Here is a 25,964-nt window from a genome sequence, read left to right on the forward strand (position 1 = left end):
TGACCACAACTTCTGACCACAACCAAATAACTGCTGACCACAAACAAACACCTTATGACCACACAACAACTGACCACAACCAAACACCTTCTGACCACACAACAACTGACCACACCCACACAAATTCTGACCAGAGAACTACAGAGTACTCAACTCCTGACCACAACTACTGACCACAACCACACAACTTCTGACCACAATAACAAAACTACTGTCCACAACCACAAAACAACTGACCACAACCACGCACCTTCTGACCACACAACAACTGACCACACCCACACAATTTCTGACCGGAGAAATACAGAGTACTCAACTCCTGACCACAACTACTGATCACAACCACTCAACTGCTGACCACAAATTCTGACCACAACCAAGTAACTACTGACAACAACCACACACCTTCTGACCACACAACAACTGACCATTACCACACAACTTCTGACAGAACATAACAACATACAGTGGGGCAAAAAAGTATTTAGTCAGCCACCAATTGTGCAAGTTCTCCCACTTAAAAAGAGGAGAGAGGCCTGTAATTTTCATCATAGGTACCCTTCAACTATGACAGACAAAATGAGAAAGAAAAATCTAGAAAATCACATTGTAGGATTTTTAATGAATTTAATTGCAAATTATGGTGGAAAATAAGTATTTGGTCAATAACAAAAGTTTATCTCAATACTTTGTTATATACCCTTTGTTGGCAATGACAGGTGTCAAACGTTTTCTGTAAGTCTTCACAAGGTTTTCACACACTGTTGCTGGTATTTTGGCCCATTCCTCCATGCTGATCTCCTCTAGAGCAGTGATGTTTTGGGGCTGTTGCTGGGCAACACGGACTTTCAACTACCTCCAAAGATTTTCAATGGGGTTGAGATCTGGAGACTGGCTAGGCCACTCCAGGACCTTGAAATGCTTCTTACAAAGCCACTCCTTCGTTGCCCGGGCGGTGTGTTTGGGATCATTGTCATGGTGAAAGACCCAGCCACGTTTCATCTTCAATGCCCTTGCTGATGGAAGGAGGTTTTCACTCAAAATCTCACGATACATGGCCCCATTCATTCTTTCCTTTACACGGATCAGTCGTCCTGGTCCCTTTGCAGAAAAACAGCCCTAAAGCATGATGTGTCCACCCCCATGCTTCACAGTAGGTATGGTGTTCTTTGGATGCAACTCAGCATTCTTTGTCCTCCAAACACGACGAGTTGAGTTTTTATCAAAAAGTTATATTTTGGTTTCATCTGACCATATGACATTCTCCCAATCTTCTTTTGGATCATCCAAATGCTCTCTAGCAAACTTCAGACGGGCCTGGACATGTACTGGCTTAAGCAGGGGGACACATCTGGCACTGCAGGATTTGAGTCCTTGGCGGCGTAGTGTGTTACTGATGGTAGGCTTTGTTACTTTGGTCCCAGCTCTCTGCAGGTCATTCACTAGGTCCCCCCGTGTGGTTCTGGGATTTTTGCTCACCGTTCTTGTGATCATTTTGACCCCACGGGGTGAGATCTTGCTTTCAGCCCCAGATCGAGGGAGATTATCAGTGGTCTTGTATGTCTTCCATTTCCTAATAATTGCTCCCACAGTTGATTTCTTCAAACCAAGCTGCTTACCTATTGCAGATTCAATCTTCCCAGCCTGGTGCAGGTCTACAATTTTGTTTCTGGTGTCCTTTGACAGCTCTTTGGTCTTGGTCATAGTGGAGTTTGGAGTGTGACTGTTTGAGTTTGTGGACAGGTGTATTTTATACTGATAACAAGTTCAAACAGGTGCCATTAATACAGGTAACGAGTGGAGGACAGAGGAGCCTCTTAAAGAAAAAGTTACAGGTCTGTGAGAGCCAGAAATCTTGCTTGTTTGTAGGTGACCAAATACTTATTTTCCACCATAATTAGCAAATAAATTCATTAAAAATCCTACAATGTGATTTTCTGTTTTTTTTTCTCATTTTGTCTGTCATAGTTGAAGTGTACCTATGATGAAAATTACAGGCCTCTCTCATCTTTTTAAGTGGGAGAACTTGCACAATTGGTGGCTGACTAAATACTTTTTTGCCCCACTGTAACTAGTGAGCACTCATTTACTGACCACAACTACTGACCAAAACCACACAATTTCTGCTGACCACAACCACAGAACTGCTGACCAGATCTATTGACAACAACCACACAGCTACTGACAACAACCACACAACTTCTGACCACAACCACACAACTACTGACCACAACCACAGAGAAACGTCTGACAGCAAAGGTGGAGAGCTGGTTGATGTGACCACATCTTGTGACCATAACCACATAACTACTAACCACAACCACGTAAGGTCTGACCACACATCTTACTACTGACCTTATCCACAAAACTTTTGACCACAACCACACAACTACTGACCACAACTACTGAACCACACGACTACTGTCCATTACTACTGACCACTATTGACTATAGATGGGAATTGTACATTATTTCACTGTTCAAATAATATAATTAAAGTACAAATGTTAAATTTCTTTCACTACTACAAAAATACTTTAGCACGCCCCACAGCTTTACTATTAAAGTTACAATATATATATATATATAGTATATAGTATAGTATAATATATATATATAGTATATAGTATAGTATAATATATATATATAGTATATAGTATAGTATAATATATATATATATATAGTATAGTATAATATATATATATAGTATATAGTATAGTATAATATATATATATAGTATATAGTATAGTATAATATATATATATAGTATATAGTATAGTATAATATATATATATAGTATATAGTATAGTATAATATATATATATAGTATATAGTATAGTATAATATATATATATAGTATATAGTATAGTATAATATATATATATAGTTCTTAAATGGTAAAAAGTTCTTAAATGGTAAAAAGCTGATTTTGTCACATTACAGATGTGTGAGTCTAAAATCACACCTAGGTTTTTAGCCTGCTGGGTTGCAATAGTGCCAGAGAATTTGACTGACTGTCTAGGCCAGGCTATTGTGCAATAGTGCCAGAGAATCATTTTATCTCTATAGGCCACAGATTTGTCTTTGTTGAACAAAAGGAAGTTTTCTGAAAACATTTTAGTGATACTTTCTGCTGCTTCTCTCTCTCCTCTTCATATGGTCTCGCCTCACACACACAAACACAAACACACACACAAACACATAGACAATAACAACACAGTCAACACAGTGTTGCGCTGTATATTGTCCCCCTGTCCCCCAGACCCTCCAGATGGTTCCCCCTCCTGCTCTGTTCTGCCAGCAATGAACTACTCCTCCCTCAACCTGACCTGTTCATGGCCAGGGGGCCTGCCCTCCCCTTCACTACGCTGGACCACAAACCTTCTGTCCCTGGCACAGGTACACACACAAGCACACACATATACACATGCACACACGCAGAAAGGCTCCTAGCAAATTCAATTCTTGTTGCTCTGGTTGTTATTGCACCAGGGAGGGGCGTGGCCAGCCAACAATGTCTCCGTACTGCAGTCTGGATCCCAGACCTCCAACAACTCTCTGTTCACCTGCCTGGGGATGCACCCTGCTCTCAACACCTCCACACAATGCACTGCACGGGCCTGTAAGTCTCACACACGCACATAGATATGCACATACATATGGCATATATATATATATATATCTCTCTCTCAGGGTCTCCTTATAGTGAGCCAGTGTGTTCTGCTTATGCCACCGGTAAGAACCAATACCTGCTGCTGTCCTGCTCCTGGGAAGGTAACTATGACCATCACAAAAACAAGCACTAACACCACAACAACATCCACAACCACAATCATAACAACAATGAAAATATTGTTATTGTAGGTGGGTCTCCCAGGTCCATAGTGTGGTGGGAGGGGCCTAAAGGAGAGGGCAGGGGCCAAGGAGTGGAGACCTCTAATATCCTGGTACTTCGTTCTAACTCCACCCAGAACGGACAGGCCTACACCTGCTACGCCAAACACCCCCTGGACACACACACCAGGACTTGCAGCCTTAGACTGGGTAAGCACATACACACAAACCAATAAGGTCCATCTATTTTCAACCTATTTTGGACTCTTTCCACAGGTTTTGGAAACAGAATGAACAGTTTAGAAATGAATTCCAACTCGTTAAGCTATTTCAAAATCCAATCAAATTGTATTGGTCACATACACATGATTGGCAGATGTTAATGCAAGTGTAGCAAAATTCTTGTGCTTCTAGTTCCAACAGTGCAGTAATATCGAACAACTAATCTAACAATTCCCAACAACTACCAAATACCCACACATCTAAAGGGGTGAAGGAGAATATGTACATATAAATACATGGATGAGCGATGTCAGAGCGGCATAGGCAAGGTGCAGTAGATGGTATAAAATACAGTATATACATGTGATATGAGTCATGTAAGATTTGTAGACATTATTGAAGTGGCATTATTTAGAGTGGAATTGTTTCAAGTGACTAGTGATCCATTTATTAAAGTGTTCAGTGATTGGGTCTCAATGTCGGGCAGCAGCCTCTCTGAGTTAGTGGTGGCTGTTTAACAGTCTGATGGCCTTGAGATAGAAGCTGTTTTTCAGTCTCTAGGTCCCAGCTTTGATGCACCGATCCTCGTTTGCTAAGTCAAACGACACCGCTGGTTCTGCTCAGTACGACCCTGCCTCACACAGGAAGCGGCGCAGGTCCTAATCCAGGCACTTGTCATCTCCCGTCTGGATTACTGCAACTCGCTGTTGGCTGGGCTCCCTGCCTGTGCCATTAAACCCCTACAACTCATCCAGAACGCCGCAGCCCGTCTGGTGTTCAACCTTCCCAAGTTCTCTCACGTCACCCCGCTCCTCCGCTCTCTCCACTGGCTTCCAGTTGAAGCTCGCATCCGCTACAAGACCATGGTGCTTGCCTACGGAGCTGTGAGGGGAACGGCACCTCAGTACCTCCAGGCTCTGATCAGGCCCTACACCCAAACAAGGGCACTGCGTTCATCCACCTCTGGCCTGCTCGCCTCCCTACTACTGAGGAAGTACAGTTCCCGCTCAGCCCAGTCAAAACTGTTCACTGCTCTGGCCCCCCAATGGTGGAACAAACTCCCTCACGACGCCAGGACAGCGGAGTCAATCACCACCTTCCGGAGACACCTGAAACCCCACCTCTTTAAGGAATACCTAGGATAGGATAAAGTAATCCTTCTCACCCCCCCCCTTAAAAGATTTAGATGCACTATTGTAAAGTGGCTGTTCCACTGGATGTCATAAGGTGAATGCACCAATTTGTAAGTCGCTCTGGATAAGAGCGTCTACTAAATGACTTAAATGTAAATGTAAATGTACTGACCTCGCCTTCTGGATGATAACGGGGTGAACAGGCAGTGGCTCGGGTGGTTGTTGTTCTTGATTATCTTTTTGGGCTTTTTGTGACATCGGGTGCTGTAGGTGTCCTGGAGGGCAGGTAGGTTGCCCCCAGTGATGCGTTGTGCAGACCACTCCACCCTCTGGAGAGCCTTGTGGTTGAGGGCGGAGCAGTTGGTTGCTGTACCAGGCTGTGATACAGCCCGACAGGATGCTCTCGATTGTGCATCTTTAAAAGTTTGTCAGGGTTTTGGGTAACAAGCCAAATTTCTTCAGACTCCTGAGGTTGAAGAGGCGCTGTTGTGCCTTCTTCACCACACTGTTTGTTTGGGTGGATCATTACAGTTTGTCCGTGATGTGTACGCTAAGGAACTTAAAACTTTACACCTTCTCCACTGCTGACCCTTCGATGTGGATAGGGGGATGCTCCCTCTGCTGTTTCCTGAAGTCCACGATTATCTCCTTTGTTTTGTTGATGTTGAGTGAGAGGTGTTTTTCCTGACACCACACTCCATGTGCCCTCACCTCCTCCCTGTAGGCTGTCTCGTCGTTGTTGGTGATCAAGCCCACTATTGTTGTGTCATCTGCAAACTTGATGATTGAGTTGGAGGCATGCATGGCCAAGCAGTTGTAGGTGAACAGGGAGTGCAGGAGAGGACTGAGCACACACCCTTGTGGGGCCCCAGCGTTGAGGGTTAGCGAAATGGAGATGTTGTTTCCTACCTTCACCACCTGGGGGTGGCCCGTTAGAAAGTCCAGGATCCAGTTGCACAGGGAGGGGTTGAGACCCAGGGCCTGCAGCTTGATGATGAGCTTGGAGGGTACTATGGTGTTGAATGCTGAGCTGTAGTCAATGAACAGCATTCTTACATAGGTATTCCTCTTGTCCAGGTGGGATAGGGCAGTGTGCAGTGTGATGGTGATTGCGTCATCTGTGGACCTGTTGGGGCGCTAAGCAAATTGGAGTGGGTCTAGGGTGTCAGGTAGGGTGGAGGTGATATGATCCTTAACTAGCCTCTCAAAGCACTTCATGATGACAGAAGTGAGTGCTACGGGGCGGTAGTCATTTAGTTCAGTTAGCTTTGCCTTCTTGGGTGCAGGAAGAATAGTAGCCATCTTGAAGCATCTGGGGACAACAGACTAGGATAGGGAGTGATTAAAATGTCCATAAACACACCAGCCAGCTGGTCTGCGCATGCTCTGAGGACACGGCTAGGGATGCCGTCTGCGCCAGCAGCCTTGCGAGGGTTAACATGTTTAAATGTTTTACTCACATCAGCCACGGAGAAGGAGGGGGGGGGCACAGACTCTGTTAGCAAGCCGCGACAGTTATTATCCTTATTATCCTGTATTATCCTCAAAGTGGGCAAAGAAGGTTTTTAGTTTGTCTGGAAGCTTGACGTCGGTATCCGTGGCGTGGCTGTTTTTGTAGTCTGTGATTTCCTGTAAACCCTGCATAATACATCTCGTGTCTGAGCCGTTAAACTGCGACTCCACCTTGTCCCTGTACCGGCATTTTGCTTCTTTGATTGCCTTGCGGATGGAATAACTACACTGTTTATATTCAGCCATATAGCCTGACCTCATTCCATATTTAAATGTGGTGGCTGGCACTTTCAGTTTTTTCGCGAATGCTGCCATCCATTACAGTCTAATAGACATCTACTGGGTTTAACCAACAGTCTAGTAAACATGTACTATGTTTAACTAACAGTCTAATAGACATCTACTGGGTTTATCTAATAGTCTAATAGACATGTACTGGGTTTAACTAACAGTCTAGTAGACATGTACTGGTTTTAACTAACAGATTAATTGACATGTACTGGGTTTAACTAATAGTCTAATAGGCATCTACTGGGTTGAACTAACAGTATAATAGACATGTACTGGGTTTAACTAACAGTTTAATAGACATGCACTGGTTTCAACTAACAGTCTAAAATACATGTACTGGGTTTAACTAACAGTCTAAAAGACATGTACTGGGTTTAACTAATAGTTTAAAAGACATGTACTGGGTTTACATGGTGTCTGTATATTAAAATGCAGTGATTGACTCTCCCCCTCTCTCCCTCCGTGTGTGTGTGTGTGTGTGTGTGTGTGTGTGTGTGTGTGTGTATATAGAGGCTCCAGTCTTGTTGACCCAGCGTAGTGTGGTGTCTGTGTTTGAGGGCAGTGATGTCCAGCTCACCTGTATCCTGCAAGCTAACTATCCTCCGGTCAATCAGATTGTCTGGTTCAACAACCGCAGACAGGAAGTCATACAGGTACATGCCCTGCCCCTTCTGAATCTGGCGCCAATTACCTGCTGCTAACTCTTTGCGAATCTAGGCCAGGTTACTGTAAGTTACTTTGAGGGTTTGGCCAGGCTGCTGTGAAGTACTTTGGGGTCTAATTTACTGTAAAGTATTTTGAGTGTCTAGGCAAGGGTACTGTAAATAATTTTGGGGGTCTAGCTAACTGTAAAGTATTTTGAGGGTCTAGGCAAGGGTACTGTTGGTTAACTGGTTAACAAGTGTTATGCTTTACACCCCCTGCTATATTGAGGATAAAGAGATTATTGCCTAACAGAACACAGAGGGTATTCTTTAATGGAAGCCTCTCAAACATAATCCAGGTAGAAGCAGGAATTCCCCAGGGTAGCTATTTAGGCCCTTTGCTTATTTCAATGTTAACTAATGACATGTCACTGGCTTTGAGTAAGGCAAGTGTGTCTACATACACGAATGACTCAAAACTATACACATCAGCTACTACAGCGACTGAAATGACTGCAACACTTAACAACGAGCTGCAGTTAGTTTCAGAATGGGTAGCAATGAATTAGTTAGTCCTAAATATTTCCAAAACTAAAAGCATTGTATTTGGGACAAATCATTCACTAAACCCTAAACCTCAATTACATCTAGTAATACATAATTTGGAAATTGAGCAAGTTGAGGTGACTAAACTAATTGGAGTAGCCCATGATTGTAAACTGTCATGGTCAAAACATATTGATATTGATACAACATTAGCTAAGATGTGGAGAAGTCTGTCCATAATAAAGTGCTGCTCTGCCTTCTTAACAACACCATCAACAAGGCATGTCCTACTGGCCCTGGTTTTGTCGCATCTGGACTACTGTTCAGTTGTGCGGTTATGTGCCACAAAGAGGGACTTGGGAAAATGTAATTGGCTCAGAACAGGGCAGCACGGCTGGCCCTTAGAAGTACACAGAGAGCTAATATTAATGACATGCATGTCAATCTCTCATGGCTCAAAGTGGAAGAGAGATTGACTTCCTCATTACTTGTTTTTGTAAGAGGTGTTGACAAGATGAAAGTACCGAGCTGTCTGTTTAAAAATACTAGCACACAGCTCGTACACCCATACATACCCCACAAGACAAGCCACCAGAGGTCTCTTCACAGTCCCCATGTCCAAAACAGACTATGGGAGGCGCACAGTACCACATAGAGCCATGACTACATGGAACTCTATTCTACATCAGGTAACTGATGCAAGCAGTGGAATCAGATTTTAAAAGCAGGTAAAACTAGATCTTATGGAACCACGGGTACTGTGAAGTAACACAAACATAGGCACAGACACATGGATACACACACATGATAATATACTGTGAAGTAACACAAACATAAACATAACATAAATAAAGGTGGAAAAAAAAAAAAAAAAAAATAATAAAAAAAATAGGCACAGACACATGGATACACACACATGATAATATACGCACTATACACACACATACACATGGATTTTACATTGTAGATATGTGGTAGTGGATTATGGGCCTGACGGCACACACTTAGTGTGTTGTGAATTCTGTAATGAATGTATTGCAATATTTAAAAAATTGTATAACTGCCTAAATTTTGCCTGACCCCAGGAAAAGTAGATGCTGCCTTGGCTAATGGGGATCCATAATAAATACAATACAAAAATACTGTAAAGAATGTTGGTGGTCTAGGTTAATGTAAAGTACTTTGAGGGTCTAGGCCAGGCTATTGTAAATTACTTCAGGGGTCTAGATTACTGTTGTCACGCTCTTCTTCCTCCTCCTCTGACGAGTAGTAAGGATCGGAGGACCAAAGTGCAGCGTGATGTGAATACATTCTTTTAATGACGAAATAACACGAAGTAAACAAACAAAATAACAAAACGAACATGACCACTATCAACACTGAGTGCAAACATGCAACATCCATAGACATAGATAACAACCCCTTAAACATAGACAGGACAAAAACATATATATATATATATTTTTTTTTTACCTTTATTTACCTAGGCAAGTCAGTTAAGAACAAATTCTTATTTTCAATGACGTCTTAGGAACAGTGGGTTAACTGCCTGTTCAGGGGCAGAACAACAGATTTGTACCTTGTCAGCTCGGGGATTTGAACTTGCAACCTTCCGGTTACTAGCCCAACGCTCTAACCACTAGGCTACCCTGCCGAGTTTTTGCAGAGCCACATCAATTTACAGAAATACTCATAATAAACATTGATAAAAGATACAAGTGTTATGCATGCAACTAGATAAACTTCTCCTTAATGCAACCGCTGTGTCAGGCGATATGAGGAGGCAGCACGGCAGTGCGACAGGCACGAGAGGCAGCCCCAAAACATTTTTGGGGGGGGCACACGGGGAGTGTGGCAGAGTCAGGTTGGAGACCTGAGCCCATTCCTCGTGCTTACCGGAAGAAGCGCAGTACTGGTCAGGCACCGTGTTATGCGGTCAAGCGCATGGTGTCATCAGTACGCGCTCATAGCCCGGTGGGCTATAGGCCAGCCCCCCGCAAGCCCCATACGAGAGTGGGCATCCAGCCAGGGCGTGTTGTGCCAGTCCAGGCTGTCTCTCCGTCTCCTCCCTCCAGGTTCGCTCGTCAGTCAGGAGCAGCCAGAGCCGCCCGTCAGTCAGGAGCTGCCAGAGCCGCCCGTCAGTCAGGAGCAGCCAGAGCCGCCCGTCAGTCAGGAGCTGCCAGAGCCGCCCGTCAGTCAGGAACTGCCAGAGACGTTTATTCGGGACTCATCTATTCGGGACCTGCTGCTAGGGTCCCCAGCCCGAGGTCGGCGGCGAGTAAAAGGGCGGGCAAAGAAGGGCGGGCAAAGAAGTGGGCAAAGATGGTGGAGTCCCGCACCAGAGCCGCCACCGCGGACAGATGCCCACCCAGACCCTCCACTATAGGTTCAGGTTTTGCAGCCGGAGTCCGCACCTTTGGGGGGGGGGGGTACTTTCACGTTCTGACCTTAGTTCTTTTATTATGTCTTTGTGTTAGTTTGGTCAGGGCGTGAGTTGGGGTGGGTAGTCTAGCAGGTGTCGTTCCTTGTCTCTGATTGAGAATCATACTTAGGTAGCCTGTTTTCCCCATTTTAGTTGTGGGTGATTGTTGTCTGTCTCTGTGTCTTCACCAGACGGAACTTTTTGTTTTCGTTCGTTCTCCTTGTTATTTTGTTTTTTGTGTTCAGTGTTAAGAAATTATCAACATGGACACGTACAATGCTGCATATTGGTCCGATCCTTCATACTCCTCGTCAGAGGAAGACGAATCTCGTTACACACTGTGGCTGGATTAACGAGAATTGTATCTTTAATATGGTGCCTAATACTTGTATGTTGATTTGTATTTGGCGCCCTGCAATTTCATTGGCTGTTGGCGAGGGTTTCCGCTACCGGAATGGGGTTCCCCAGTCCTAGACAGGTTAACAACACTATCAACAAGGCAGGTCCTACAGGCCCTAGTTTTGTCACACCTTTACTACTGTTCAGTCGTGTGGTCAGGTGCCACAAAAAAGTGGACTTAGGAAAATTGTATTTGGCTCAGAACAGGGCAGCATGGCTGGCCCTTGGATGTACACAGAGAGCTAATATTAATAATACGCATGTCACTCTCCTGGCTGAAAGTGGAGGAGAGATTGACTTCATCGCTACTTTTATTTATGAGAGATATTGACATGTTGAATGCACCAAGCTGTCTGTCTAAACTACTGAACACAGCTCGGACACCCATGCATATCCCACAAGACATGCCACAAGAGTCTCGAAGTCCAGAACAGACTATGGGAGGCTCAATGTACTACATAGAGCTATGACTACATGGAACTCTATTCCACATCAAGTAACTCATGCCAGCAGTAAAATTAGATTCAAAAAACGGATTAAAAAACACCTTATGGAACTGCGGGGACTGTGAAGCAACACAACATTGGCACAGACACATGTTCACACACACACACACACACACACACACACACACACACACACACACACACACACACACACACTATACATATACATGGTTTTAGTACTGTAGATATGTGGTAGTGGTGGAATAGGAGCCTGAGGGCACACAGTGTGTTGTGAAATCTGTGAATGTATTGTAATGTTTTAAAAATTGTATAAACTGCTTTATTTTTTTACTGGATCCCAGGAAGAGCAGCTGCTGCTTTGACAGCAGCTAATGGGGATCCATAATAAATACAAAAAAGGTTATGAAAATGTGAAGAATGTGAAAATACATAGATATCTGCTGTATACTTTGTTTAATTAACCTCTTGAAGCAAGGGGGCAGTATTTTGATGTTTTGATAAAAAACGTTCCCAAAGTAAACTGCCTATTTCTCAGGCCCAGAAGCTAAAATATGCATATATTATAGATTAGGATAGAAAACACTCTAACGTTTCCAAAACTGTCAAAATATTATCTGTGAGTATAACAGAACTTATATTGCAGGTGAAAACCTGAGGAAAATCCAACCAGGAAGTGTTGTTTTTCTGAAACTACTCTGTTCCATTGCAAGCCTATCCTCCATTTAAAGGGATATCAACCAGATTTCCCTATGGCTTCCACAGGGTATGAATAGTCTTTAGACACATAGTTTCAGGTTTTTATTCTGAAAAATGAGCGAGAATGATCACATCGCGTCAGTGGATAACAAATTAATTTGAATTTGTTAATGCGCGTGCCACTGGAGCGAGACCTTTTCTTTCTCTCTTGTATTGAAAAGTTTACCGTCCGGTTGAAATATTATTGATTATTTATTGTGAAAACAACCTGAGGATTGATTATAAAAAATGTTTGACATGTTTCTAAGAACTTTATGGATACTATTTTGAATTTTTGTCTGCCCGTCGTGACCTGCATGAGCCTGTGGATTACTAAACAAAACGCGCCAACGAAATTGAGGTTTTTGGATATTAAGAGAACCTTTATGGAACAAAACAAACATTTATTGTGTAACTGGGAGTCTCGTGAGTGCAAACATGCGAAGATCATCAAAGGTAAGCGATTAATTGTTATTGCTTTTCTGACTTTCATGACCAATCTACTTTGCTGCTAGCTGTTTGTAATGTTCTGTCTGCTGAAATCTGTCCTCACAAGTTCGCATGGTTTGCTTTCACTGTAAAGCTTTTTTGAAATATGACACGCCAGGTGGATTAACAACAAGCTAAGCTATATTTTGGTATATTGCACTCGTGATTTCATGAAAATTAAAAAAAATGTTTTATTTAATTTGAATTTGGAGCTCTGCAATTCACCGGATGTTGACGAAAATGATCCCGCTAAAGGGATCGGTGCACCAAGAGGTTAACTGCAGAACTACCTGTGACAAGAAGAGTTAAAATTTGATTGGTTGATTCACAGAAAGTAATGTTTAGAGTTAATGTGATTGGTTGTTTGACAGGAAGTCCAGGAAGCCCTGGCCACAACCAGGAAGTATGTGCTGCGTCGCGCAGCTGCGTGGACCAACCTGACGGTGCTAGAGACGGATGGAACAACAGACAACGGCCAATACTGGTGCTCCGCTAGCAACGCTGTGGGAGGGACTGAGATCCCTGTTACGCTACTGGTCAAGAGTAAGATCCCTGTTACACTATTAGTCAAGAATAATATTAATAAAGCTTTAGCCTGTACACCCACAAAACAAAACTAAATGGTTTTCTGATTAACTGAATGGCTATTTAATTTCTGTTCTACTGTACCTCCTCCTCTCATCCCCTTCTCTCTCTCTGACCCACCCCCCTCCCCCATCCTCTCTGTCTCCCTGCCCTCTCCCCCCTCTCAGGATACCCCATGCCTCCCAATGTGACCCTGGTAAGGCTGGTTTACAGCAGTCGGCAGCGCAGAGAGGTGGAGCTGGAGTGGCAGATGGAGGGAGAGGGAGAAGGAGGAGAGGGAGGAGGGCTGACTGGATTTATACTTGAGCGCAGACTAGAGGAGGCACCAGGGAGAAGGAGAGGAGAGGAGGAAAAAGAGAAGGACAGAGAGGAGGCTGGTGCAGATCCTGCTGATCAAGAGGTGAGCCAGAAAGAGAGTTGGGGGGGGGGTCAGAAAACACACAGAATAATACAATGCTGTTATTCTGCATGGAATAAGAATGTTTCTGTTGTTCCAGTAGATATCCTGATATTTGGGATCTATCTAGTAGATACCATGATAGTTGTGTTCTATCTAGTAGATACCCAGATAGTTGTGTTCTATCTAGCAGATCGAAGATATCCTGATATTTGTGATCTATCTAGTAGATACCATAATAGTTGTGATCCATCTAGTAGATACCATGATAGTTGTGTTCTATCTAGTGGATACCCTGAGAGTTGTGTTCTATCTAGTAGATACCATAATAGTTGTGATCCATCTAGTAGATACCATGATATTTGTGTTCTATCTAGTAGATACCATTACAGTTGTGTTATATATAGTATGTACAACAACAGCTGTGTTCTATCTAGTAGATACCCCGATAGTTGTTGTCATGACGTGGCCCTTTCTGGCTATAGATCATGGCTTCCCACTCTCTCCTACATCCAGGTTCTGTTGTCTCAGGTCGTAAATTCCTGGCAGAGACTCTCTCCCCCTGGTCATGCAGATAGAAAGACACAGACAGACAAAGGATTTCATGTGGCGAACTCCTAAATCCCCGAAATGGGAATATAAATCAAATTGTCCACTTGTGAGAAGGTGGGAATGCTTCGTGCTTCGTGCTTCATGGGGTGGGAATGACCCATATGTTTCATTTAGTGACCTCAGAGAGGACAGGAAACACACATAACTATATCTCTGAATGTGTACATTTCTCAGTTATGGGGTTTGCATCTAATTATTGTATAAAATGAATTAGTAAAGATGAAACTATTTGTGAAATGATGTAATTATAATGTTAAACATTTAATGTGAGAGAATTGTATTCCCAACTAAGTTTAACTTGGTCCTTGGCCCGCCCCCGTGAGCACAGACATGATCGGACGTCATTGAACCGCTTTTTCTACTGTTACGAATTTAAAAAAAAACTCCTGGCGAAATCCTCTTCAGACCACACGTACCTTGTGGAAACTGAGGTGGCACAGGTTTGAGTACCAAGACTAAGCAAACCCACAGTGTGAGCTGTGATTGCGAATAGTTATTGAATTCCAAATCTTACCACGTTGAACATTGGCTACACAGCTGGAAATGGTTAAAAGGTGCTTTTCCTTAAGGGAACTATACAGTCACCTCTCATGGCAGACCTTGTGGATCTGTTGCCATATGTTTGGGTATATCAAAGCCTGAACTGAGAAACTGGAAAACACTGTTTATCTCAATGCCATCAGACTGTTAAACAGCCATTACTAGCACATTAGAGCCTGCTGCCTATAGGCATAGACTAGGAATCACTGGCCACTTTAAGTAATGGTACACTAGTCACTTTAATAATGTTTACATATCTGGAATTACTCATCTCATATGTATTTACTGTATTCTTTACTATTCTACGGTATCTTATTCACTTAATGTTGACATATCTTGCATTATTCATCTCATATTTATATTTTTATTAGTTTTCTATACTATTCTCTACTATTCTACTGTATCGTAGTCCGTTCCGCTCATCCATATGTATTTAGCCTTAATTCATTCCTACTTAGATTTGTGTGTATTGAGTATTTGTTGTGTAATTTGTTAGATATTACTTGTTAGATATTACTGCGCTGTCAGAGCTAGAAGCACAAGCATTTCACTACACCAACAATAACATTGCTAATCACATGTATGTGACCAATAACATTTGATTTGATTTGACAATGAACACAATTGCATTTTATCAATGGCAATATGAACGTACAGAGATACCATGACGAGATCTTGTGGCCCATTGTCATCCGTTGCCATCACCTCATGTTTCATATGGTAATGCACAGCCCAATGTCACAAGGATCTGTACACAATTCCTGGAAGCTGAAAATATCCAGTTGGGCTGCATACTCACAAGACATGTCACCCATTGAGCATGTTTGGGATGCTCTGGATCGACGTGTGTGACAGCGTGTTCGAGTTCCCACCAATATCCAGCAACATCGCACAGCCATTGAAGAGGAGTGGGACAACATTCCACATGCCAATCAACAGCCTGATCAACTCTGTGCGAAGGAGATGTGACACACTTCATAAGGCAAATGGTGGTCACACCAGATACTGACTGTTTTTCTGATCCACTCCCCTACTTTTTTTTACGGTACACTATTGTCGTGTCTTTGGCTATGCCGGATTAAGTGATATGACATGCTATTCTATAAAATAATTTCTCCATAATTAATATTACCTGATTGAGCTAATCATGTAAATGTAATTAACTAGAGAGTCGGGGCACCACACAATAATATTTATAGAGCTGTTATCTTCAGAATAAACTTTTAAAGACCTAGTAATATTTTACATCAATAGCAGTCACCTTAATTCAGTCTCATCTGTAAGTTGTAAATTCTTGGTTATCTTCACAAACCCTGACTAACAAGTTGAATCAGCAATACAAAATTGGGTTTAATTATTTGTTTACTAAATACCTAACTAATCACACAGAATTACACATACAAAGAATGAATTATACCTTGACTACAATTTACGTCATAAAGGAAAACGTCCCTAGCGGGCGGAACCAATATGACAGCTGGTTAAACAAAAGAAAAGGGCTGGGTTTGAGTGAAAGTGCAGGAAGACTGAGGGACAAAGGACGAAGCTGTGCTATCGTAAATACAGTATCTTATGCATTCTAAATTACCGCCCATTTGGAAAAGGAAAATGCAATAAATATTTACTCTGAGCTGCGCATCGGTAGGTTGGTGGTAGATGGAAGGCCGTGTTGCCAAACCGAGTCTTTTGTCCTTTGAAGAATGTCTCTGGTGGTCGATTGGATACGTTGTAGTAACATCGTTGTGTGATAGACGGGATACTCTGTTCCTTCCTAACCCTCATTTGCAGCTGCTGTTGCCATCTCAACGGCTAGTAGGTATCACTTCTGTAGTGAATAAGAGTTCAAAGTTCATACCATTCGCAACCAAAGCTCACGCTGATGTTGGCTTGGTTCTGTAGTTATTATCTGAACCATTCGAGGATGTGAGGGCCGTCATCCTCACATCCTCGGAACAGGTTACATTTTCGTCAAGGGCTTATATAGTGGAGGGAGAAAAGGGGTGTGTTTCATAGTTTACAACCTATGTATCTTCACGTGCGCAGGCCACTGAGTCGGGCCTAATTCACTCATGAAAACCCAATTCTCACATTTTAGAAGCTAAAATCACATTTCATCCCATCACGAATCATTTCATATTCAAACATTTAAATTGAACAACAATTCCATGTGAATCCGATAACTCTGATGTGTAGACTTTACACTGTAGAGTTTGTCATCTTATCATTGATGAGAATGTTTCAGATGACAACCGAACTGACATCATATTCATTAACCTCTTCAGTCGACCCTCTACTTTTTTGAACATTCTGTTAAAAATCGCGCAACATTTCAGCGCCCTGCTACTCATGCCAGGAATATAGTATATGCATTTCCTTAGTCTGTGTGGATAGAAAACACTCAGACGTTTAAAAAACTGGTTAAATCACTGCTGTGGCTTTACCAGAACGGCATTTACATCGAAAAGCACAGGAAAAACTGATCACTGAAAATGGGGAAAATATATCCATGCGCTACTTGAACCCATTGATAAACGTGAACCACAATTAATTGACTGAGGTTGCAGTACCTACAGCTTCCACAGGGTGTCTAGAGTCTTGTCATTTCCCTTCTGGTTTTTTCTTGGTCAAACACATACAGGACACCGTATCTAATCCGGTCTAGGACCGGATATTTTCGTTGAGTTTCTAGCCGGACATTTTTCCAGACGGACAGCTAATGATCTTTACATCGCCCTGATGAATTTTATCGCTTATTAACGTTTACTAATACCTAAAGTTGCATTACAAACGTATTTCGAAGTGTTTTGTGAAAGTTTATCGTCGACTTTTGAATTTAAAAAATGATGTTACGTTTTGAAACGATGTTTTTTTCGTTTATCACACAGTCTACATATAACGATATCTAGGCTTTATATGGACCGATTTAATCGAAATAAAGACCCAAATAGTGTTTATGGGACATCTAGGAGTGCCAACAAAGAAGATGGTGAAAGGTAATGAATGTTTTCTATTTTATTGTGCGGTTTGTGTAACGCCGAAATGCTAATTATTTTGTTTACGTCCCCTGTGGGTCTTTTGGGGTGTTGCATGCTATCAGATAATAGCTTCTCATGCTTTCGCCGAAAAGCATTTTAAAAATCTGACTTGTTGCCTGGATTCACAACGAGTGTAGCTTTAATTCGATACCCTGCATGTGTATTTTAATGAACTTTTGAGTTTTAACTAATACTATTAGCATTTAGCGTAGCGCATTTGCATTTCCAGAGCTCTAGTTGGGACGCAAGCGTCCCGAGTAGAAGCAACAGGTTAAGTACCACTGCATATGTTCAATTGGTCGGATTACCAGAATATATTTAATTTTCCACCCACCTTCTGATGTTCCCAGAATCTCTATGTTAACCAAGGGGTTTTCAAATGTAACATCAGTAGGGTAGAGAGAGGAAAAAGGGGGGGAGAGGTATTTATGACTGTCATAAACCTTCCCCCAGGCCAACATCATGACACTATATATATATATACATATATTTCAGTCACACCCATTGCTGAAAGGTGTATAAAATTGAGCACACAGCCATGCAATTTCCATAGACCAACATTTGCAGCAGAATGGCCTTACTAAAGAGCTCTGTGACTTTCAACATGGCATCGTCATTGGATGCTACCTTTCCAACAAGTCAGTTTGCCACATTTATGCCATGCTAGAGCTACCCCGGTCTACTGTAAGTGCTCATATTGTGAAGTGGAAACATCTAGGAGCAACAACGGCTCAGCCACGAAGTGGTAAGCCACACAAGCTCACAGAATGGGAAAAGCGTAGTACGTAAACATGGTCTGTTCTCGGTTCAAATCAAATCAAATCAAATTTTATTTGTCACATACACATGGTTAGCAGATGTTAATGCGAGTGTAGCGAAATGCTTGTGCTTCTAGTTCCGACAATGCAGTGATAACCAACAAGTAATCTAACTAACAATTCCAAAACTACTGTCTTATACACAGTGTAAGTGGATAAGGAATATGTACATAAGGATATATGAATGAGTGATGGTACAGAGCAGCATACAGTAGATGGTATCGAGTACAGTATATACATATGAGACGAGTATGTAGACAAAGTAAACAAAGTAGCATAGTTAAAGTGGCTAGTGACATAAGGATGCAGTCGATGATCTAGAGTACAGTATATACGTATGCATATGAGATGAATAATGTAGGGTAAGTAACATATAAGGTAGCATTGTTTAAAGTGGCTAGTGATATATTTACATAATTTCCCATCAATTCCCATTATTAAAGTGGCTGGAGTTGGGTCAGTGTCAATGACAGTGTGTTGGCAGCAGCCACTCAATGTTAGTGGTGGCTGTTTAACAGTCTGATGGCCTTGAGATAGAAGCTGTTTTTCAGTCTCTCGGTCCCAGCTTTGATGCACCTGTACTGACCTCGCCTTCTGGATGATAGCGGGGTGAACAGGCAGTGGTTCGGGTGGTTGATGTCCTTGATGATCTTTATGGCCTTCCTGTAACATCGGGTGGTGTAGGTGTCCTGGAGGGCAGGTAGTTTGCCCCCGGTGATGCGTTGTGCAGACCTCACTACCCTCTGGAGAGCCTTACGGTTGAGGGCGGAGCAGTTGCCGTACCAGGCGGTGATACAGCCCGCCAGGATGCTCTCGATTGTGCATCTGTAGAAGTTTGTGAGTGCTTTTGGTGACAAGCCGAATTTCTTCAGCCTCCTGAGGTTGAAGAGGCGCTGCTGCGCCTTCTTCACGACGCTGTCAGTGTGAGTGGACCAATTCAGTTTGTCTGTGATGTGTATGCCGAGGAACTTAAAACTTGCTACCCTCTCCACTACTGTTCCACCAATCTGCCTCTGGAAGCAAAGTCAGCACAAGAACTGTTCGTCGGAAGCTTCATGAAATTGGTTTCTATGGCCGAGCACCTGTACATAAGCCTAAAATCACCATGTGCAATGCCAAACGTCAACTGCAGTGGAGTAAATGTACAGACCTGATCTACATAAAAGAGCCAACAGAGACAGTACTTTCTCAAAAAGCTTGGATATTTGATGTAGACTGTACCATACTGACTCTGTTTTACATATCTTTAATTGAGAGTATTTTAACTTTTTGTGTTGTTTGTTGGTTTGGCAATGCCACTGTCAGCCAGAGAAATATGCTGAGAAGGATTATCACCACAGCATGCAAGGAACTTGGAATCAAACAGACAGGCCTGGATGAGATCTTTAAGGTCAGGGCCCTCCGCAAGGCTCACAAAATCATTTTAGACCCAAGCCACCCCCTCTACCCGGACTTTGAACTACTCCCCTCTGGGCGCAGGTATAGGCACCCCTCAGCAGGAAAAACAGAACTAGACAATAATTTGCACCAGATGTGATATCCCTCCTAAATAGCTTGGGCTAATGTTCCAATCGACTCAGTAAGGCCAGTAGGCTAGTCTTTTTTAAAATTATTATTGATATGTAACTGTTATGAAAGTTGTATTGTCAATTTTGTTTTGTATTTAAACACCACTTTTAAACATGTACATGACACTGCAACAACATTTCCCCATGGAGACAATAAAGTCAGTAAGTAACTAAGCAGAACGGAACCAATGAGGGCTGAAGTGCGTATCGTGTAAAAAAATAATCTGTCGCTGGTGGCAACACTCACTACCGAGTTCCAAACTGCCTCTGTCCTCGGTTACAACACTCACTACCGAGTTCCAAACTGCCTCTGTCCTCGGTTACAACACTCACTACCGAGTTCCAAACTGCCTTTGTCCTCGGTTACAACACTCACTACCGAGTTCCAAACTGCCTCTGTCCTCGGTTACAACACTCACTACCGAGTTCCAAACTGCCTCTGTCCTCGGTTACAACACTCACTACCGAGTTCCAAACTGCCTCTGTCCTCGGTTACAACACTCACTACCGTGTTCCAAACTGCCTCTGTCCTCGGTTACAACACTCACTACCGAGTTCCAAACTGCCTCTGTCCTCGGTTACAACACTCACTACCGAGTTCCAAACTGCCTCTGGAAGCAACGTCAGCACAAGAACTGTTTGTCTGGAGCTTCATGAAATGGGTTTCCAAGCCTAAGATCACCATGCGCAATGCCAAGCATCAGTTTGAGTGGTGTAAAGCTAGCCACCATTGGACTCATTGGAGCTGTGGAAATGTGTTCTCTGCAGTGATGAATCACGCTTCACCATCTGGCAGTCCGACAGACAAATCTGGATTTGGTGGATGCCAGGAGAACACTACCTGCCCAAATGCATAGTGCCAACTGTAAAGTTTGGTGGAGGAGGAATAATGGTCTGGGGATGTTTTTCATGGTTCAGGCTCGGCCCCTTAGTTCCAATGAATGAAAATCTTAACGCTACAGCATACAATGACATTGTAGACGATTCTGTGCTTCCAACTTTGTGGCAACAGTTTGGAGAAGGCCCTTTCCTGTTTCAGCATGACAATGGACCCGTGCACAAAGCGAGGTCCACTGAGAAATTGTTTTGTTGAGAACAGTGTGGAAGAACCTGACTGACCTGCACAGAGCCCTGACCTCAACCCCATTGAACACCTTTGGGACGCCGACTGTGAGCCAGGCCTAATCGCCCAACATCAGTGCCCAAACTCACTAATGCTCTTGTGGCTGAAAGGAAGCAAGTCTCCTCAGCAATGTTCCAACATCGAGTAGAAAGCCTTCCCAGAAGAGTGGTTGCTGTTATAGCAGCAAAGGGGGGACCGACTCCGTATTAATGCCCATGATTTTGGAATGAGATGTTTGACAAACAGTCCACACACTTCTGGTCGTGTAGTGTATCTGTGACCAACAGATGCATATCTGTGTTCCCAGTCATGTGAAATCCACAGATTAGGGTGTAATTAATTTATTTCAATTGACTGATTTCCTTATATGAACTGTAACTCTGTAAAATCTTAGAAATTGTTACATTTTTTAGATTTCTTTTGTTCATTGCAGATATTAATATAGTTTTGTTGTTGTAGGAGCAGCGACAGGAAAAAAGGAGTAGTTTCTCTCCATGGAAACAGGTGGCAGTATTGGAACCCAGGGAGAGAGTCCACACGCTGGGCAACATGACCCCAACAGATACCTACCAGATACGCATCACAGCTGTCAATCACAGAACACTCGGACACCCCTCCCCCCCAGAAACACCAGGTGAGTGAGATATATTATTACTACTATTATTGTTACTACTATCATATTAGTATATACTATTATATTTAAGAGGGTGGGAGGATACAGAGGAGAGAGACAACGAGAGTGCGAGACAAAGAGAGAGGGAGGCAGAGAGAGAGGGGGATAGAGACAGCGAGAGAGAAGGAGACAGCGACAGAGAGAGACAGCGAGAGAGAGAGAGAGAGAGAGAGAGGGAGACAGCGAGAGAGAGAGACAGAGAGAGAGAGAGAGAGGGAGAGAGACAGCGAGGGAGAGAGAGAGAGAGAGCGCGAGAGGGGGGGATAGAGCCAGTGAGAGAGAGAGAGAAAAAAATAATTGGCATCCCATAACACAATAAACACTCAAATCAAATTGTATTTGTCACATACACGTGTTTAGCAGGTGTTATTGCTTGTGTAGCGAAATGCCTGTTTTTAGCTCTAACAGTGCAGTAATATCTAACAGTAATATCTAAAAATGTCACAACAACACACACAAATCTAAAGTAAAGGAATGGAATTAAGAATATATAAATATATGGACGAGCAATGTCAGAGTGGCATAAACTGATGCAGTAGAATAGTATAGAATACAGTATATACATATGAGATGAGTAATGCATAGACTAAGATACAGTAGAATAGGATAGAATACAGTATATACATATGAGATGAGTAATGCATAGACTAAGATACAGTAGAATAGGATAGAATACAGTATATACATATGAGATGAGTAATGCATAGACTAAGATACAGTAGAATAGGATAGAATACAGAATAGATGATAGAATACAGTATATACATATGAGATGAGTAATACATAGACTAAGATACAGTAGAATAGGATAGAATAGAGTATATACAAATGAGATGAGTAATGCATAGACTAAGATACAGTAGAATAGTATAGAATACAGTATATACATATGAGGTGAGTAATGCATAGACTAAGATACAGTAGAATAGTATAGAATACAGTATATACATATGAGGTGAGTAATGCATAGACTAAGATACAGTAGAATAGTATAGAATACAGTATATACATATGAGATGAGTAATGCATAGACTAAGATACAGTAGAATAGTATAGAATACAGTATATACATATGAGGTGAGTAATGCATAGACTAAGATACAGTAGAATAGTATAGAATACAGTATATACATATGAGATGAGTAATGCATAGACTAAGATACAGTAGAATAGGATAGAATACAGTATATACATATGAGATGAGTAATGCATAGACTAAGATACAGTAGAATAGGATAGAATACAGTATATACATATGAGATGAGTAATGCATAGACTAAGATACATTAGAATAGTATAAAATACAGTATTTACATATGAGATGAGTAATGCATAGACTAAGATACAGTAGAATAGTATAGAATACTGTATATACATATGAGATGAGTAATGCATAGACTAAGATACAGTAGAATAGTATAGAATACAGTATATACATATGAGATGAGTAATGTATAGACTAAGATACAGTAGAATAGGATAGAATACAGTATATACATATGAGATGAGTAATGTATAGACTAAGATACAGTAGAATAGTATAGAATACAGTATATACATATGAGATGAGTAATGTATAGACTAAGATACAGTAGAATAGTATAGAATACAGTATATACATATGAGATGAGTAATGTATAGACTAAGATACAGTAGAATAGTATAGAATACAGTATATACATATGAGATGAGTAATGTATAGACTAAGATACAGTAGAATAGTATAGAATACAGTATATAGATATGAGATGAGTAATGCATAGACTAAGATACAGTAGAATAGTATAGAATACAGTATATACATATGAGATGAGTAATGCATAGACTAAGATACAGTAGAATAGGATAGAATACAGTATATACATATGAGATGAGTAATGCATAGACTAAGATACAGTAGAATAGGATAGAATACAGTATATACATGTGAGATGAGTAATGCATAGACTAAGATACAGTAGAATAGGATAGAATACAGTATATACATATGAGATGAGTAATGCATAGACTAAGATACAGTAGAATAGTATAGAATACAGTATATACATATGAGGTGAGTAATGCATAGACTAAGATACATTAGAATAGGATACAGTATATACATATATGAGATGAGTAATACATAGACTAAGATACAGTAGAATAGAATAGAATACAGTATATACATAGACTAAGATACAGTAGAATAGAATAGGATACAGTATATACATATGAGATGAGTAATGCATAGACTAAGATACAGTAGAATAGGATAGAATACAGTATATACATATGAGATGAGTAATGCATAGACTAAGATACATTAGAATAGTATAAAATACAGTATTTACATATGAGATGAGTAATGCATAGACTAAGATACAGTAGAATAGTATAGAATACAGTATATACATATGAGATGAGTAATGTATAGACTAAGATACAGTAGAATAGGATAGAATACAGTATATACATATGAGATGAGTAATGTATAGACTAAGATACAGTAGAATAGTATAAAATACAGTATTTACATATGAGATGAGTAATGCATAGACTAAGATACAGTAGAATAGTATAAAATACAGTATTTACATATGAGATGAGTAATGCATAGACTAAGATACAGTAGAATAGGATAGAATACAGTATATACATGTGAGATGAGTAATGCATAGACTAAGATACAGTAGAATAGGAATAGAATACAGTATATACATATGAGATGAGTAATGCATAGACTAAGATACAGTAGAATAGGATAGAATACAGTATATACATGTGAGATGAGTAATGCATAGACTAAGATACAGTAGAATAGGATAGAATACAGTATTTACATATGAGATGAGTAATGCATAGACTAAGATACAGTAGAATAGGATAGAATACAGTATATACATATGAGATGAGTAATGCATAGACTAAGATACAGTAGAATAGGATAGAATACAGTATATACATATGAGATGAGTAGACTAAGATACAGTAGAATAGGATAGAATACAGTATATACAAATGAGGTGAGTAATGCATAGACTAAGATACAGTAGAATAGGATAGAACACAGTATTTACATATGAGATGAGTAATGCACAGACTAAGATACAGTAGAATAGGATAGAATACTGTCTATACAAATGAGGTGAGTAATGCAAAATATGTAAGCATTACATGGCTAGTGTTCCCTTATTAAAGTGGCCTGTGATTCCAAGTCTATGTAATGGTTGTTGTCCTTGATGATCTTTTTGGCCTTCCTGTGACATCGGGTGCTGTAGGTGTCCTGGAGGGCAGGTAGTTTACCCCCAGTAATGCTTGGTGGGCAGACCGCACCACCCTCTGGAGAACCCTGCGGTTGTGGACGGTGCTGTTGCCGTACCATACGATGATACAGCCTGACAGAATGCTCTCAATTGTGCATCTTTAAACGTCTGTGAGGGTTTTAGTTGACAAGCCACATTTCTTCAGCCTCCTGAGGTTGAAAAGGCGCTGTTGTGCCTTCTTCACCACACTGTGTGGGTGGACCATTTCAGTTTGTCCGTGATGTGTACGCCAAGGAACTTAATTAAAACTTTACACCTTCTCCACTGCTGTCCCGTCGATGTGGATAGGGGGTGCTCCCTCTGCTGTTTCCTGAAGTCCACGATCATCTACTTTGTTTTGTTGATGTTGAGTGAGAGGTTGTTTCTTTGCACCACACTCTGAGGGCCCTCACCTCCACCCTGTAGGCTGTCTCGTAATCGTTGGTAGTCAAGCCCACTATTGTTGTGTCGTCTGCAAACTTGATAATTGAGTTGGAGGCGTACATGGCCACACAGTCATTGGTGAACAGGGAATACAGGAGAGGGCTGAGCATGCACCCTTGTGGGGCCCAGTGTTGAGGATCAGCGAAGTGGAGATTTGTTTCCTGCCTTCACAACCTGGGGTCGGCCCGTCAGAA

At 41.6% G+C, this 25,964-nt stretch overlaps 1 protein-coding gene across 1 annotated transcript in view; it reads left to right on the plus strand.

Annotated features, from left to right (window-relative positions):
- Positions 1 to 25,964, plus strand: part of LOC115120155 (hemicentin-2-like) — a 194,911-nt gene that overhangs the window by 135,248 nt on the left and 33,699 nt on the right. The window contains exons 21-28 of the mRNA XM_065005028.1: positions 3,263 to 3,399; positions 3,493 to 3,622; positions 3,694 to 3,774; positions 3,865 to 4,044; positions 7,503 to 7,645; positions 13,066 to 13,237; positions 13,447 to 13,679; positions 21,832 to 22,006. Of these exons, the coding sequence (XP_064861100.1) occupies positions 3,263 to 3,399; positions 3,493 to 3,622; positions 3,694 to 3,774; positions 3,865 to 4,044; positions 7,503 to 7,645; positions 13,066 to 13,237; positions 13,447 to 13,679; positions 21,832 to 22,006 (1,251 nt within the window). The remainder of the gene's footprint in view (positions 1 to 3,262; positions 3,400 to 3,492; positions 3,623 to 3,693; positions 3,775 to 3,864; positions 4,045 to 7,502; positions 7,646 to 13,065; positions 13,238 to 13,446; positions 13,680 to 21,831; positions 22,007 to 25,964) is intronic.

This window comes from Oncorhynchus nerka, linkage group LG19 (assembly GCF_034236695.1).
Source record: "Oncorhynchus nerka isolate Pitt River linkage group LG19, Oner_Uvic_2.0, whole genome shotgun sequence".
NCBI lineage: Eukaryota > Metazoa > Chordata > Actinopteri > Salmoniformes > Salmonidae > Oncorhynchus > Oncorhynchus nerka.